The sequence below is a fragment of the Equus asinus genome, chromosome 9 (genome assembly GCF_041296235.1).
Source record: "Equus asinus isolate D_3611 breed Donkey chromosome 9, EquAss-T2T_v2, whole genome shotgun sequence".
Classification (NCBI taxonomy): Eukaryota; Metazoa; Chordata; class Mammalia; order Perissodactyla; family Equidae; genus Equus; species Equus asinus.
In genome coordinates this window covers 27,192,497-27,210,000 of record NC_091798.1, presented here as the reverse complement: position 1 = coordinate 27,210,000, position 17,504 = coordinate 27,192,497, and the positions used below count along the sequence as shown (strand labels likewise).

The following is a 17,504-nucleotide window of genomic DNA, read 5'->3' as shown; positions in this document are numbered from 1 at the left end:
CACTTGGTTTACAGATTCAAAGGCCATTACCCCCCAAAGGGGGCTCTCCATCCAGGTACAATTGTAGATTTATGATGAGTTTAAGGAAAACAGTCTCATAACCCAAAGGGATTGCCTCTATCACAAATCTCAGGCTTTAGAGCTGAAAAAGAACCTAGACAGGATTTAATCCCACCCTGCCAAAACTTCAAGCATTCACATACCATCCGTGTTATTATTTGTTTCATGTGTTCCTTTAAATCTACTACATTTGTCATTACTTTAGTTTGGTTCATATAAAAAGTAGCAGCACTACTATCATAAATAGAAAATCAATATTTCTTGCAAAGAATAGAAGGCAATCACAAAAATAAATATAATGACAACAAAAAAATATTAAATTACAGTTATTGTTGCAACTGAGGCCTGCTCTCTCTTAGAAAGGGAGGGGAACAAATGATAAAGAGGTGTTAAAGTCAGGCCAGCACCAAACTCAGACTTTCTCATTGGCTTAATTAGAAAGAGTCAAAGAGGATTGAAAAGGGGATAAAGTCTTCACTTTTTAGTCGATGCCATTTAGTTCTGTGTATCATCTAATGCCATCTCCCATACCATCCAGAGGTGGGCAATACTCACTTAGTGACTTCCCCAAGATTGCCCAGTGACTCAGTATAGACCTGAGCAAGAACTCAGCTTAGGTTTCCTGCCTCCCAGCCCCCCTCTTTTCACTACACCATAACATTCCATGAGGAGCAGAGTAAGTCCATCTACTCTACGTATTCAACTTCCCACCCCCACCCTCAGGAAAGCCTGGAAGGCAAAAGGACTGCAAACTGCCAACTGTGTCCTTGCACCGTGTACAGACCCCTACCCTTGCCCCCTTCATGGGTGAGAGCATTGGCCACCAGGAAGGACCTGGGATCTTGTGAAGCTCTGCTCCAGTCACTCCCTCACCTACCCACTGCAGTCTCCTGCACTAAAGACACCCACAAAAGACAATGACAAAGGGGTACAGATCGGGAAAAAAATCCTTGAGAAGCAGAAGTCATTCCATCTCCCCTAAACCCTGGAGACTTCTGGTTCCAGCTAGAATCCTGCTCAGGGTTAGGGTTCCGAGTCTCTATAAGGCAGAGCAAGCAACGGCCTAGAGAAAACCAGTGACTTCCAAGGGAATCTCCTGGAAGTTGTGTGTGCTCCAAGATGACATGTCCAACATACGGCAATTACCCAGATCAGAAATTGAATGCTGCAACACCCTGGGTCCTGCCCAGAGTTCTTATCCCACATATCCTAAGTCTCCCATTACTGCTCTAGGAGAAGGGACTGAACAGGAACAAGGAATTTTCCTTGAAAACTGTCTCTAGGGCTCTGAGCCAGAAGGACCTCTGGGGTCAACAGGCTCTATTTTCCTCTGGGACACAAAAGCTCTGCTCTCCAATGTATAGTCCAGGTAGACATTCAGCTCATAGTGTAGGCCCCCTATGGAGACGCCCACTTTATCCTCAGACTGGTGCCTCTGTTTTGGAAAATTCCTCCCACTCTGGAAGAGGCCTCAGCCTCAGCCAACCCTTGGGTTCCTCTCCACGACCCACATCATCTCCTTGAGTTCTCTGCTGCAATCTTGTTTTGAGTCAGGATGTTCTGTGGTGCATTGTACAGCAGCTGGTCCCTGAGCACATACTGCTGAGAAGAGCCACCCCCACAAGCCTCACTTTTGCAGCATTTGCCTTGCCAATTATTAGTACAATGGGCCAATTCTCATCCTGTGTTGCTCTGGGGGAAAATATGCAGGCTAGGGAACTGGCCTAGATTAGAAATGGAACAGCAGAAGTTGCCAATTAACATGAGTTCCTTTTTTGTATCCCCTAAAGACGTTAGTCTCTAGGGAGAATTTATAAAAGGCATGATCCCAGGCCCCCTAGGAACTCCTTAGATGCCTCAAATCACTTGGGATTGGCATGAGTGTCAAAAGTCCCTTGGTCCAGCTCTGTGTCCAGTGCTTGAATGCCTTGGCTGACCTTGTCAGCTTCTTCCTAAATACATCCACGTTTGGGTACTCAACACTATCCATGGCAAGGTATTTCACCTTAGGACAGCTCCATAGATTTGAAAAATCTTCCTTCAGTTGAATCAAATCCACCTCTCCATGGCTTCCCCACTTTTGTCCTGGCTAGTGAGTGACCCTAGCCAACCCCTCAGTCTCCACTCCCTGGAAATGACCAACTGCTCGGGAAAATGATCTGTAGGCCAAAAATCTAGTTTTGGAAAAGCACAAGAGAAAGCCTACTATAGCAGAAAGGCTAATAAGTGGAAGAGGGGTGAGCCTCTTCTCACAGCCTGAAAGGCAAAGTCAGGTTACAGATTCAGCATGTGGAAGGCTTGTAGGCAGCCCCCAAAACTCCAGCTGTACACACATCAGAAAATGTGTGGAATTCCTGTGGAATGTAGAGAAGAGCAGAAGCTACAGCTTTTGCTTTATAGGAGTTCACGCTCTTACCGGGAAGAAATGGAAGCATTTGGAGAAACCTGAAGCTTGGTCCAGATTCAACAGGCCTTGTATGAGGGGCTGAGTCAGTCTCCATGGAGGGGACTGGTCTTATGGCCAGAGGCCTTGGCTTCTCCCTAAAACTTTCTACTTATTGCCATAAAAAAAGCTTCAAGTCTCTTTGCCTCAGGCCTGACTCAAACCTCACAAAGACTCAGCCAGTCCCACATTCTTGGAAGAGATGTTGGCTCAGAAACACAGAGGGAGTCTGGGACAGTCCCCCATTATGTGGGAGGAGCAAGGAGAAATATGAAAAAGAAAACATCTCCCTCCCACACGAGGGAGGTGGCAAATCAAGACAACAGGCTAAGGGGAACAGATGAAGGGGGGGGTCTCGTCACCATTACAACAAGCCTATCGATTCTGAAAGATGGAATTTTTGTTTTTCTTTTCACCTGTCACTCTTCTCAGTACTGTCACTCTCTTTGCCTGCTCCTGGCGGGAGCCAAGTTGTGACTTTTTCACTCCCACCAACAAGCTGCCAGCTTTTGGGAGTGTGGCTGCTATGGGAGGGGAGGAGAACGGGGTTTCCAGAGGGGTGCACAGAAGACTCAGACTCTGGGTCACCCTTGCCCTGGGCATAGCTGGGAAGCATGTGGCTTGCTCATGAAGTATGAACACAGCTGTTTGTACACAAGTCCACTAGGAAGCCTCTTCTCACATGGACACTGCAGGCCAGAGGAGGAATCAGAGTTCTGACCCTTAAATAAAAGGGATATTTGTCCCTGCTCGAGAACACCCCATCATATTCCAACAGAGTGAGTCCAAGAAAGTCAGAGGTGGCAACTGAACAGAAGACAGTGGCCTTGGGCCTCCTTTGAAAAAACTAAATTTGCCGCTATCCAAAAGCTAATGACTCACGTAAATTCCTCAAATATGTGGGCTACGAAGACACCAATACCAGCCCTTCATTTCACACCCTGTCAAGTTATGCCAAATTTAGACAGCTGTGTTATATCTGTGTTTGCTTTCTGTGATTGGTGGTGATAGGGCCCAGGTGCCCCCTCTATTCTAGAGGTCCTCCCTGATCCCTGTTAGTACAATTGTGTTGGCATAAAGAAGGCTCAGTGGCACTATGTGTCCTGCAACAGGTGGCAGTCCCCATACCATCTGACTGCCCTCTTTGCTTGTATGGGATGTGTCCCCACACACACATACCCTGCCATCTTCATGGGCCAGAGGCCTCTTTCAGAAGTGAGGGACGCTCTCCATCTCCAGACATAATCCAATGCGCAGTCACTGGGCCTTCTTCCTTCTGCAGTGACATAGACTACGCCTCCTCCCCCCGCTTCTATATGCAGATCCGACCCCACTTCCTTCCCAGATATACCAGAAGTGAACACTCCATCTTGTCCACCTTCTCCAGCCAGGGAGGCAGATGCCCTCTTCGGGTCTTTTGAAGATAGTACCAAAAAAACATGCCTACCACTCCCTTACCCTTGAAGGCAACCCACCAGGTGAACTTGGGAAAGACCATGAGGAAGGAAACACAAACAGCCTTGGTGACCAAGGACACAAAGTGCACTTCAGCTATTGAAAAGCTGATGAGCTTGTGAAGTCAGCGGGACTTGTTCCTTGCCTCTCAGCCTTCCTGTCTACCACCTTCCTCCAGGCCTGTTCCCCACTCTCTCTGAGCATCACTGTCAACCACTCTTTTCTAAGGTGTGAGTTGACAATAAGTTAAGATGCCTCCCCACCACACCCCTACCCTGGCCACACAGAAGAGTTTTACAGGAACTTCTGCTAACTTTAGGTCCTCCAAGGACTCTAAAGAATTCCTCTCCAGAGGCAGAGTTACAGACTTCCTGAACAACAAGCAGGGAAACATTTTGAGTGTTCTGGAAAATCACGCCAAGAGGGAATTTACTTGTTCAGCTGATTCTTGAACCAGGCACCCAACTCATTTTTGCACATTTCCCTTATCAGGCCATTATACCAGAGCAGGAGAAATTCTACCCCCTTTGAATAATCATTTCCACTGCTTCCAAAGCCAGAATATGCCTTGCCAAGTGTAACCCATATTCAAGAGCCATCTGCGTTAGCAATACAGGAAGCCACCAAGGGGGTGTGCTTTAGATAATCCTATAGCTCTGCCAGCCGAGGCTGCTTCTGGGGAGGGAAAGCAGGCTGCTATTTGCCAGCTGCAGGCCCCAATCTCAGCCCTGCTGAATCCTGTACAATGCACCAAGTAGAACTAGGGCAGAGGCCACTGACTTGGTCAGTAACAGATCCCTTTCCACACACCCAGATTCTAATAGGCAGATGTCTGAGGAGTCGCTCAGGCAAAAGAGTCCACCCCTTGTGTGGCCTGCCTACATCCCTACCCGAAAAAGAACACATGGAGAGGTGTAAAAACTATAGCCCAGCCAGTGCCACCAGCCAACCAACCATGGCTGTGCCTGTGTCAGCTGAGCGTGCGTTTCATTTTAATTCAATGGGAAACTTGCATTTGAGTAAACAATATAAACGAAGGTGGGAGAGCCACTGTGACATTTGGGGATGAGGAGTCTTCCAAGGTTTTAACATGGTCCCTTACCTGGGTCAAGAATGTGACTGAGCCGTTTCCCCTCTTCCTGAGCCATTTCCCCCTACCATGAGAACTAGTTTCATTTGATGGTTCTCACCACCTGGGAAGATGTTGTCACTCACTCCCCAACTTTTGAACCCCAATGGAGGTGACAGAACTCGGGGCTGGTCTCACCAGATGGATGGCCTTTCTCAGGCTTCACAAGCTGATCTCTGTCCTCCTCCTACTGCACGTGGGTCCCTCTCCCCAGGCCCCAAGAAATTAAGCACCTGCTCCATGACCCTGCCCCTCAAAACCCAGCGCAAGACCTTTTACTACAGGCGACAGAGATTTCTAAATTCAGCCACCAGAGCTGCCCGCAGTGTTTCTTAGCGAGCACCTCCAACAGAAAAAATGACACCAATTAAGCATAATTATTAGGACTTGATAGAGCCATTTTTCTATCTCAGTGCCTTTGTACTATTCCTAGCCTCCAGTTTTCTTTTTCCCTAAATGGGGACTCAGAGCAGTAAGTTAAAGGCATCCATTGGTTGGTCTTTATTATACGTACAGTAACTGTCTTATTAAATTGAAATCAAATGCACATCCAGGGGAAAGTTCATTTTAAGTACAACTCTCAGAAAAATACTCAGGAACAAAAACAAGAAGGGAGGCCAATGCGTTGCTGAGCAACAGAGGGGACGGGGGGACAGGAACTGAGCTGAAAAGGAAGGGATACGGTTTTCTGAGAGAATGGGGTAAGCTCCAGGGTGCAGATCTTGGTAGAAGCTGCCCTCAATTTCTTGTGGCATCGCCCACCTTAGAACAGGCAATGAGGAGGGAAGAAAATGTCATTATAAATTGAACGTAATCAGGGATGCTTGGAAAATTGTTACGCACACACACACATACACGTTTTTTTCTTGGGGAATGTTTAACACTCTGTCAATAAATACAAAGCCTTTCCAACTATTATGAATGTTAAAGAGGGTGATGGGGCTGAGTGTATGTGTGTAAAAATGCTATTTCTTGGATGGTCTCTAGCCTCCTGGCTCACTTTGCTCTTTCCCCCTCCCCTCCCTCCTCCTCTTCCTAGGACAAGACAAGCGCTCTGAGCCTCAGCAATGTGGCGGGCGTGTTCTACATCCTGATCGGAGGACTGGGCCTAGCCATGCTGGTTGCCTTAATCGAGTTCTGCTACAAATCCCGTAGCGAATCCAAGCGGATGAAGGTGGCCTCGTCTTCCCAGGCCTTTTTCCCAACCTGTTCTGTGACACAGCTGGGTTTCCTGGGAGTCCCTTTACTAGAAAGGGTGGGGAGTGACAGGAGGTTGAGGTCAGCCTGAGGCAGGGGGCAGAAAGCCGTTCTGAGGAAAAGTGGCAGGGAAAGAGGCAGCTGTGAGAAAAGAAGGAAGATGAGACGTGTCAGGTATAACATAAGGCACAAGCAAAGAACTGCATCAGCCAGTGATGGGGTCGTGAGATTAAAAGTTAGGGGTTTAAGTGACAGACAACATAGTGTGAGGCAAGAGTGATTGACACAGAGGCAGATTCTCTCTGAGGTTGCATTAACAGGAGTGTAGCTCCACAAGTAAGGGAGGAGGTGTCTACCTCAGCAAAATAGATGATCTTGCCATGCTTGGTGAATTAAGTCTCTTCTTAGCCAAATATTGTAAGATGGACTTTGACGAAGAGTATCATGCACAGTGAAGGATAAGCAGATTCATTAGACAATCCCAAACCACCCCAAATATAGCTAAGGGCAACTAACTGGAAAAGAGAAAAATTATGGAGGATGTGAGAGCTATCTATAAAAGTATGAAGACTTTTCAGGCAGGAAAGAAAACAGACTAGTTCTGTGGGATCCCAAAGTGTACAATAAGAACTAATGACTAAAGCTATGCAGAACAGATGTTAACACAATAAGTGAATCTACTTTTCTTTCAGAACTACCCAAAAGTGGGAAGGACTATCCCAATAAGTACTAAGCACCCTGTCACTGGAGGTATACAAGTAGAGACTGAATAACTCTTGGCAGGGATATAGGTTCAAGTATCCAAAGGGAGTTTGGATTAAGTGACCTTCAAGTCCCCTCCCATTTCATCATTTAGCTTCAATAAGGAAATATTTATGGAAGTAGTAATCATGTGAGCGCCCCCGTGAGCAAGACATCCTGAGGAGGCAGAGAGGACTGAGACGCAATCTGTGACCAAGACATCCTGAGGAGGCAGAGAGGACTGAGACGCAATCTATGACCATTGGCACCTTCAACAAAGAATGGCACAGAAAAGTCATTCAGTGAAGCAACCTGTGGTACAGATGGGAAGGCCTATAGGAATATAGAGGAGGGAGAAATTGAGAAGGTTTCCGGGAATAGGCAGACATTAAGAGGAAGAACAAGAAAGTTTCAAACCAATAGCAATGGGGAGAAGGTAGTCACTCTGAGCAATGTACCCTAGGCTGTTGCTGTGGCTTGACTACACTAAGAAGACTCATTGGCAGGATTCGCTTTCCTAGAATGTGCCCTAGAAGCCCATTTTTCAACATGCGATTGCTCCCAAGCTCATCAGGACCATAGCCTCCTGCCCCGCCCCTGCCATGGGCCATCAGCCCTACATACACCTCCAGGGTCACTCTTGGAGAAGTCTTTGCTGGACATTGCTTCCCCTGTTTGGAAACTCTGTCTTCAGTTGTGTACACAGAGAGTGGGAGTGGGGGGAGGAAGGCCTTCTGTCCTGGCATTCAGACCTTCTGTCCTGGCATTCAGCATTTCCACGTCATGGCTCCAGCCTACTTTCCCCTACCAGGCAATCTGCTCTCCTTACATACTCCCTACTCAGCCTCCCACCTCCTGCTTCCCACCCATGTGCCTTCATGCAGGCCAATCCCTCTCCCCACCTTCCTGTCCCATAGAGTCCATTTAAAAGGCAACTTCCCTAAAATATAATAACAAGGAAAAATTAAGGGATGCAGTGTGATGGTATTTGGCCAGGAGACTCAGGAACACTTCAATCCCACCCTTGACCAGCTCACTCACCACCAGCTCCACTGAGAAAGGACAAAGTACAGCAAACGCATGAGCCCCAGACCTGAAACCCAGTGTAGACCTCCAAGGAGCTTAACTGGATACAATGAGTTCTCCTAGAACCTAAACAAAGCTTCCTCTGCGTGTTCCATCTAAAACGTAAGCCTAAAGACTCTCCTATCTTACCCTCCAAAGTAAGGAAAGGCCACTCCAGAGGCAAAGAGGGGAATAAGAGAAGAGCTAAGTAAGATGCAACCTTTACTACCTCCCCCAAAACCTTCCCATCGACCAGCACCCAAACCAGGGACCCACCTCAGGAGTGCCCTCTCGCCGCCCCCCTAAGAGACAATGCAATGTAGTGGTCTACACGGGCTCTGGAGACTCTTTGTAAACTGTGTCATCTTAGACAAGTTTCAACAGCTCTCTGATCCTCATTTTCTTTAAAATGGGGCTAGTGGTAATACATACATCATGAAATTGTTGTGAGGATTATATTTTAAAAATGGATATACAGGGCTTGGCAAAATGCCTTGCCCATAGTAAGCCCTCAATAAATAATAACAATGATAATTAGCATTCCCAATAATATTTCCTCTTATTATTAGTGGCCAGCTAGGACCTTCTTAAGACTTTCCTTTTATTGCCCCCATTTACATGTCCTAGGTTTGTTGAGCTATATAGTTTGAATTCCTTAAGGTAAGAAGCTGTGTCTGATTTCTCTTTGAACATCCTGCATGCATAGGGTATTAGTAAAATTAATGTGGAATTGTAACCAGAAGAAAACATCTCTTAGAGGATAAGGTGAGGCATGGGAGGGAGCTGCTATTAGTTTAAGCAAATACAACCACCGAAACCACCCAGGCTGGAAGCACAAACATCATCCAACATGGTTTTGGTCCCATCTATTTTTGCTCATACAATCTAATGAGACCAGGCATCCACCAAGGAGGAACCCTTCTGGACTTCCAGCACTTCCATGACTCCCACTAATCATGGTCAGTGCCAGGTGGTGGTACCAGGGTGGCTAAAGACTGGTATCTTCTTAAAACTGGGAAAGTGTTGACCTTCACCACTGAAGTCACAACATTCAGGTTACGACAAAAATCCTTAGAAAAGGCCACTGAGTCATGCCATAACTTCTTGGAAATATTCTCACCCTTCCCTTTACAAAGAAGATGTTGAATTTCTCAGCAGCCAACATCAGGATCTCTTGGAATCATTCATTCAAGTTCTTCTACCACAATCTTCTATAATTAATTCCATTGGTTGGCATGACTTCTGCCTAAGTCACCGAGGCTCCTAATAGAATTTTTAATCTTCTAACAGCAGAAAAGATACTTCTACTATCTTTTTAATCAACCTGGCCCTTAATTTTCAAAGCTCCATCAACTTCTCTCTTATCCAAAGGAAATAAGAGGAACACACTCTGCTTGCCTCTCAGACTTTCCAGCTTTGCAGATCTCTTTACTGTTCTGTACTTTGTCTTCTTCAAAGGCAATTAGCTCTTTGCAGAAGTGCAGCCTCCAACCTCACACAGAGCCCACACTGATGGTGACAAGAGCCTTTGGTGAGAACTTCCCTCATTTCTTTCCTTGATTACAGTATTTGGCCAACTCTTAAGGCCTTGAGCCCCTAAACCTAGTTGAGGCCCAGCCTCCTGTTTCTCAACAGTGTTCAAGGAGTCCTTCCCCACTCTGCATGGAATAGAGAAGGAAGAGAGGAGGCGAGGCAGAAAAGGGAAAGAAGGGAAGGAGAGAGAGAGAAGAAAGGAAGGGAAGAAGGAAAGACATCTTTTTAGTAATTTCCACATTTAAAGTGCTTTATATACATTTTCACAAACCCTGTAAGGTGCTATGAGTGCAACCCTACAAATGAAGAAATAGGGGCTCAGAGAAGCTAAGTAGCGTGTCCTAGGAAGGTCACACAAGCTAGGAGCTGGAGGAACAGGAATTAGACTCCTGTTCTACACGACCTCTGCAAAGCCTGAGTTCTTGGTGCTGGCCAAGCCACTTCTAAATTTCTCTCTCACACCCCAACCACATAGCAACAGATAATTCTGAGCACTTTCTCTGTGTCCTCTCAAGCCCCAGCCACAGCTCACAACCAAGTAAGATGCAGCCCTTATTCATAGGTTTTCCTGATCCGGTTGTTGAGGCCATCCATGGAATGTAATCCTTTGCCTATGCATTGTTGCATCCCTTTCCCCTTCAATGTGTCACATGAGCAGGACACACGGCAAGTGTCACAGGGACAGTGGGAAGACACTCTGCAGGCATTCCACAAAAACACACTGAGCACCGTTGTATGTTAGGCATTGCCCAGCACTGGGGATACAGTCAAAAACAAAGCAGACACAGCTCATGTTCTCAGGAAAGGGAGAGTTTGATGGAGAAAACAGAAAATAAGCAAACACTTACATGTTTGCAAAGAGGGTTATGAATAAAAATGCCTGGTGCTGTCAAGTCCTAGTCAGGGAATGGGGGCAGGGGCAGGTCAGAGAGGCTTGCTGAGACAGTGATGCTTAACAGACTGGAAGTACAAAAGGAATTAACAAGGGGAAGAGAGCTGCCAGCAAAGGATGCACAAGTGTCAGAGACCTAAGACCACAACTCTTGCCCAGAGATGGAAAGCAGGCCAGGGAGGGTAGAGCACAGGAAGACAGAGCGAAGAGGAGAACATGTGAGAGCTGGGGACTCAGAGAGGGACGTCGGACAACTGCAACAGTTGAGCATAATTCAAATTGTCATATAGTAGCAACAATATCCAAACTGAATGAAGTCTCAGATCCTCAGATCTTCCCCTCTGCCTAGGCAAACAGACTGAAACCTGAGTCTTTAGCTGATATTAAGGCAACCAGGATCTTTATTATTCACCACCTTGCTCCCAAAGGAAAATAATCCCCAGCCACGCCCACCGCCAGGAGAGCCACTGAACTTTCATAATTGCATGTGGCTGTGCTAGCATGGGCCGTGTTTAAGCCACAGCAATTGAGGCTTTGCACATTTCCCCAGAATTAATGAGCAGCTGAGGGACTTGGTAATACAGAGGGTGCATCCTCTGCAGCAGGTGGCCACTCTGGCCCTTAGCACGTATGCTAGGATGAGGTCACTAATGAGGTTTGAGCTTTTATTAGGGTGTTCTATGATGTGCAGAGGCTGGGCAGACTTTTCTAGAAAAATAAGTGGCTGAGAAGGTAGGCTGTAATCACTGTTAGAGAAACGAATCTCTGAAGAGCCAACTTAGGGGACTTCGAGGTTGGACTTTCTACTCACCCTTTTCTCCCTGAGTGTTAATTTCAAAACAACTACTCTAAGGAAGAACTTTAAAAATGGCTGGTATGTCAAGGATGGACAAGGGAGAACCACATGTCCCAGAGGCAAGGGTAGGAATGACATCAGCCTATGACAACTTAGCTACAGGGGATGGGAAGAACTGAAGGTCATCCGCTTTGGCACTAGATCACATAACTGTAACCTTAAGTCAGTCAGTCATAAGTCGTTTCTCTGTAAAGTGGATCAAGTGAATTAGATCAGCGTATTTCGATCTTGCTTGCATATTAGAGTCACCTGGGATGTTTTTAAAACTCCAGCTGTCCAGGCCACACACCACACCTATTAAGTCAACAGCTCAGAGGGTAGATCTCATGCATCAGTGTTTTTTCCCAAAACTGCCCAGGTGATTCCAGCGTGCAGTCAAGTTTGAAAACTAGTGTTATAGTCATTTTTAGCATTGCTTTCTGCTCCAAAGTTTTGACTCTATTCATCTCCTCTCCTGAGAGCCCATAAATGTATTAGAAAGGAAGCCAGTAAGCAGGCAGTACACACTATCCATAGGAGTATGGAGTCATTGACCTCTGGGAAGCCCTCAGCTTCCTTGAAAACAAGTTCTTAATGGCATGACCTTGGAGGGTTTTAGTTACATGCCTGGCTAAGGTACCTCACACTTTGATAGGCATCAACGTCAACTGAGCCACCAATCTTCTCCTTTAAGATAAATTCATCAAGTACCACCAACTTCAATGGAATGTTATAGGAACACGTGAGATCTTTTGAGAAACAAAGACCAAGGTGATCTGTGTGAACTTTAAACATTTTTTTAATTAAAGGGATTTGGCAGAGAAAAATCATAGGAGATAGACATTCCAAGCTAATCTATGGAAGTTTCCACAATTCACACCACACAAATAAAAAGTTGTTTTCTTTTCAACATTCTTTAGGTGAGAATGACCATTAATTCTTCATGTGTTCACTTCACGTTTCCCCCGTAGAGCATCACAGTGATATTTATTTGGCCTTGACTCAGAAGAATGCAATCCAGGTCACACTTCTTCTTCAGAGGAGGACAACCAAGGCAGAGTGTAGAAAGATTAACTCCGGGGGTTTGAGGCAGAGACAGAACGAGTGTGGGTGGAGCATCATATAGGGCAAATCTGTCTGAATCATGGATTTCAACAAGAAAGAACATTTAAAAGCACTGTCAGAATTGCCAATAATAAGAGGAAACTCCCAGCATTGTCTATCAGAAAGCTGCCCTGTTCACGTCTGTCTGGCCACGGCAGGCTGACTGACTTCTCTGATCACTAGAACCATGGTAATACGCAAAGGAGAAAGCCATAGACTTTTTAAGAAGGATCCTATGTGGTTGGTTTTTCTCAGACAAATTCAAGAATATCTACTGTGCATCAAACTACCTGCTGGACACTCTGGGAGATAGCTAAGGATTGAGAAGACATGGCCCTTGCCCTTCTCCAGACAGCTAGCTCTCTGAAAGAAGACAAATCCTACATACCTGAAACAGAGCCATTACAAGAGAATGTAAAACATATGAGTCCTGGGGTGAGGGGGGCCAGCACTTGCTAGTACAGTCTAGGATGGCTTCAAGAAGGAGGTGAGAACAGAATGAGCCTTGAAGGATGAGTAGGGTTTGTCTTAGAGAAAGAAACCTCCAACTCATAGAAAATTCTTCTCCTTTGTTTAACTCCCACCAAGAAACCAAGCCCCACCTCAAAAATTCTATGAGCATCTCTTAATGGGAAGTCAGAAGTGACAGGAAGAGATAAGGGTTTGGATTTCTTGTCATAAAGTTTCTTTCTCCAAAGGAACTCAGAACAGAACGCTTCCTCTTGTCTAATAGGATATGGTTCTAATCCCAGATTGTGGTCTTGAACATCCCGCCTAATTCATCTGATCCTGGGGTGATTGTTGGAATGCTTGTCATATGTAGAATTCTAACATTCTAGAAATCACAAGCTTAGTAGCACTGATCTGATGTGTCAATGAGAAGTGCAGGTTATACATGCTGATGGGAAGCAGTTGACACACAGAAAATAATCTTTGGGATGTATTCTCATTTTCTTCAGCAATGCCCTGTTCCAGTTACATTTTGCCCATTATATTACTCAACAAGTCCTACATTCCCTTAACATGCTGCTAAAGGTAGGACAGCACTTTTCCTGAAGTAAATCATAGACAGTTTTTAATTTTGATCCAACAATAACACACTCTCAATTACTTTTTAACATTTCAAATCATTTTTCATGCAGTAGCACCATTCTTTCTAATAAGTCGGTAGATGCATAGATAATCACATTTCACAAACGTGGCGATTTAAAAGGTCCAGAGAGGTAAGGAGATACATACAGGGTCATACAGGTTGATGTCAGAACCAGAATTGAAATGCAAGTTTCCTAAGCCCCATTCCAGAGTTTTCCATTTGGTCATTTTGCTACATTTATTATCATCAGCGCCACCATGGCAATGTAACACCTTTGGAAATCACAGTATATAAGAATCGGAAAGGATTTTAGAGATAACCCAGTCTGGTACACCTCATTAAACAGAGAGAGCATGAGGTCCAGAGAGGGGATCGGATTTGTCTAGATCCACACAACAGTTTTGTGAGTTCATGGGAAGTCAAGATTAGCATTATAGATTAGGAAAGGAGTTGGATGGGGAAAAGAGTTGGGGTGGCATTTTAAGTCCAGTGTTGATTCATTCTCCTTGCCAATCATTGCCAAGGACCCGGGGAAGAACCCCCGGTCCTCCTGAAAAGGGTTTCTGTTTGATCCCACAGCAATCCATCAACGAAGCCATACGGACATCGACACTCCCCCGGAACAGTGGGGCAGGAGCCAGCGGTGGCGGTAGTGGAGAGAATGGCCGAGTGGTCAGCCACGACTTCCCCAAGTCCATGCAATCTATTCCCTGCATGAGCCACAGTTCAGGGATGCCCTTGGGAGCCACAGGATTATAACTGGAGCAGTGGAACAGATGGAGACCCCTTGGGGAGCAGGCTCAGGCTCCCCCAGCCCCATCCCAAACCCTTCAGTGCCAAAAACAACAACAAAATGAAATGCAACCACCACCAACCACCATGACCACAAGGAGGATGATTCAACAGATTTTCCTGAAGAATTGAAAAACCATTTTGCTATCCCTTTTCCTTTTTTAATGTTCTTTCACCCTTTTTCATTTCCTAAGTGAGGATGATAACACTGTACTGCAATAAGGGGAGAATAACCCTGTCTAATAGAGCTTGTGTCTCTGAAAATGGAGTCACTGGAACACTAATGAGGAAACTGTACTATTTTCTTTTGATTTGGTTGTTAATGTGTCCAAGTGTGTGCAATATTTTTTTTCTTACTAATATCCATGGTTTGCAGGTTCTGTTAGGCCCCTTCCTTCTCCTTACTTCTAATTCTCAACTCCCTACCCATCCCTCTTCAGTTTCCAAATTGGAGATTCAAGATTCATTCCACCTTACAAGCAAGCAAAAGGAAAAAAAGCAACCTTCAAAGTAATTCTCCACGGGAGCTCTCCAAGTTACCCTCCACTCCTCAGCCCCAAGCCATGGATGGAGATGGATGTTGTTGGAGGAGTGGGCTGCCTTCCCCAGATGGGGCACTGCCTAAACACTGGTTTAGCTGGGAATGTGTGTAAAAAGCAACTCAGACTGAGGGTGGCAGAGAGGGCAAAGGCAGATGTGCAGTCAAAGGAGGACCCATGAAGTTATTGCTGGAGGCTTAGATAAAGCTTCCTTTAACGTGTAAGAGCCATCCCAAAGGCCTGAGGTGGAATGGTGTATTTCTTCACAGAGTCAGCCTCATCCCTGAGAAGTATGTCCTTCTGACTATGCTCAAGCCCAAAGGCACTCTGGTGGCTAAAGGGCAACAGGTCTCCTAAACCGAGTAGGGCCTTGGGAGCAGCTGACAGCTAGGGAGACACAGCTCATGATTCTCATTTTTCATTTGCTTAACATCTGAGCAGGAACCCCATTGTGGAGTAGACTTTCTCTTTGGAGCCTCTCATATGGGGGAAAATGGTATGCAAGCTAAGTGTGAAAGAAAGGTAATGGAAGAATTTTGGAAGAGGAAGACTCATCGAAGCCCACAAGCAATAGATCCTTCTATGGTGTGCCCTGTCCTAAGTTTGAGAGACCAAATATGAAGCTTAGGGTTTTGCTGACCTGCAGAACTTGGGTTTTGTGTCTACATAAAAATGTTGTTCTAGCATGTGGCCAGATAGCATTCTGTCGTCTAGAAAGTAAAATGCCCAAGGCCGTATTATTTGAAGAAGTAAGGGAGATGGATTAAGTTGATAATGACATTGGGGGACCTTAAGATCACTGACCCCAACTTCTAACCCAAGAAGGCTGGCCTTCCCCCTGGCTAAAACAGAATGGGGATGTTGTATTCCAGTGACCAGAATCAATAAGCCCATGATTCTGACTATCAAGCTGAACTAAAGCAAGACTGGAGAAGTGGCAGGGTTCATGGAGAGAAGGCCAGGTTGACTGTAACTTTGGTTAGGAGGGGGAGTTCCCAGCACATAGCTTACTTGGAGATCCCAACTCTCATTCTTGGTGCAATTGGCTTCCAGCTCTCCAGCAGCCACTCTCCTAGGTGCATGATTCAGTGTGTGCCATGTGTCATTAGCTTTTATTGATAACCATATTCTAGCTTGTTTCCTTACCCCCTACTTCTATCCAGTCTTCTCTGCTAGGGGTTATCATTAGCAATTGACAAACTAAAGGTTTTGGAATCTAACTATGAGTAGGTGCAGCACGATTGGCTTCATTTATGGATTCTCTCAGCGGACTCCCGCCATCTCTATGTCTCTCTCATTCTCCTTTTATCAGCCATAGCAAAGAACCATCCCTGAATCAGACTCTTTGCCCTTTTAACTCAAGTGTTATTGTTCAGTCTCTCACATGTCAATGTGGACATGGTACATGAAGCAGGATCCTCAAGATGGATTTTCAGTTTCCACTACTGCCAGCTGATGTCCTTACCAGCCCCTGCCCTCATGCCAGATTTTTCTTAGCCCTTAGCCTACCCCTGCAGAATCCGATATGACCCGCCATTAGGGAGTCTGCATTTCGGAGGAGGTGGAAATAACCCTCTACCATTGACATGCTTCAAAGACCTTTTGCCTTTAGCCTGGTAAGAGGCCTCTCCAGCCACTGAGTGCACCCGTAACATGATCTGAGAGGGAGAGACCATCTATGCTAGAAATGAGGGTCTATGCTATGTGGGGGTCCAAGACTCCAGTGGAAGATGCTTTCCATCAACGGAGGAATGACGGGGAAAACAAAAGCAAGAAAAAAAGTTAACTTGTATTATGTATTTTTACTACACTTTTCTTAAAAATAGAGCAATGGGAAAACTCTGAAAGAGATTGACATTTTTCTCAATGGGAATCCATACTTAACAGTTCTGGCTTTCATTAAATTTTGCTCTTTGGTACCTGGGCTTTTTATTTAACATCTACATTTGTTTGAACTCTCTTAGCATATGTGTGAAAGGATTTTTGCTTGATCGAACACTAAATATTTTTTTGGTTCCTGTTTTCCTTTCAAGTAGCCAGGTTTTTTTTTTCTTTTTGCATTTGCATAAAATGAAAATATCACCGAGAATTAAATCACTGTGGATCCATTATCTACTTTTCATATTTGTCCATTCCATTTTTGTGCCATTTCTGTAGCCAGAGCTCTAGAGGTTATGTTACTTCCTTATTGCCGAGCCTAAGTCCAGCACATTTTTAATGGTGACCACCATACCTGACTCAGAAACAGCTCTCAAACAAGTCATTTTAGATGAACTAGATCATTGTGAGTGACTCATCCAAATAGGCTAGCAAAAAAAGACAAAGAGCGGTATTTGGTTTTCAAGGCCACAGTTTCTATTGTGTAAGGAGCAGGGTTTGGTTTTCCGTGGTCACAGCACCTCTATGGAAGTGGAGGGCTCACAGGGAATGTCTCCCAGACACTCCCAAACTGGAGTCTAGGTGGATCTGTGTCTGCGCAGAGTCACAACCAAAACCAAATCTAGACTGAGCTTATAAATAGAGAATCTTGGTCCTCAGATCACAGGACCCTCATTCTTGCCTGAAAGGTTTTCTTTTGCTCAAGCAGGATGGGCTTTCTGTAAAAGATGACACGCTGACACTTAGA

General features: G+C 45.4%; 1 protein-coding gene across 7 annotated transcripts in view; it reads left to right on the top strand.

Annotated features, from left to right (window-relative positions):
- The window catches only part of GRIA1 (glutamate ionotropic receptor AMPA type subunit 1), a 293,687-nt gene extending 276,688 nt beyond the window's left edge, over positions 1-16,999 (top strand). For 5 of the 7 annotated variants that reach the window (XM_014846918.3, XM_014846917.3, XM_014846914.3 and 2 more), the window contains exons 15-16: positions 6,127-6,261; positions 14,106-16,998. In XM_014846918.3, coding sequence (XP_014702404.1) covers positions 6,127-6,261; positions 14,106-14,306 — 336 coding nt within the window. In that variant the 3' untranslated portion in view covers positions 14,307-16,998. Of the gene's footprint in view, positions 1-6,126; positions 6,262-14,105 lie in introns of all 7 variants that reach the window. The other 2 variants (XM_070517177.1, XM_014846916.3) reach the window with 1 other exon arrangement.
- The last annotated feature ends 505 nt before the right edge of the window (positions 17,000-17,504 follow it).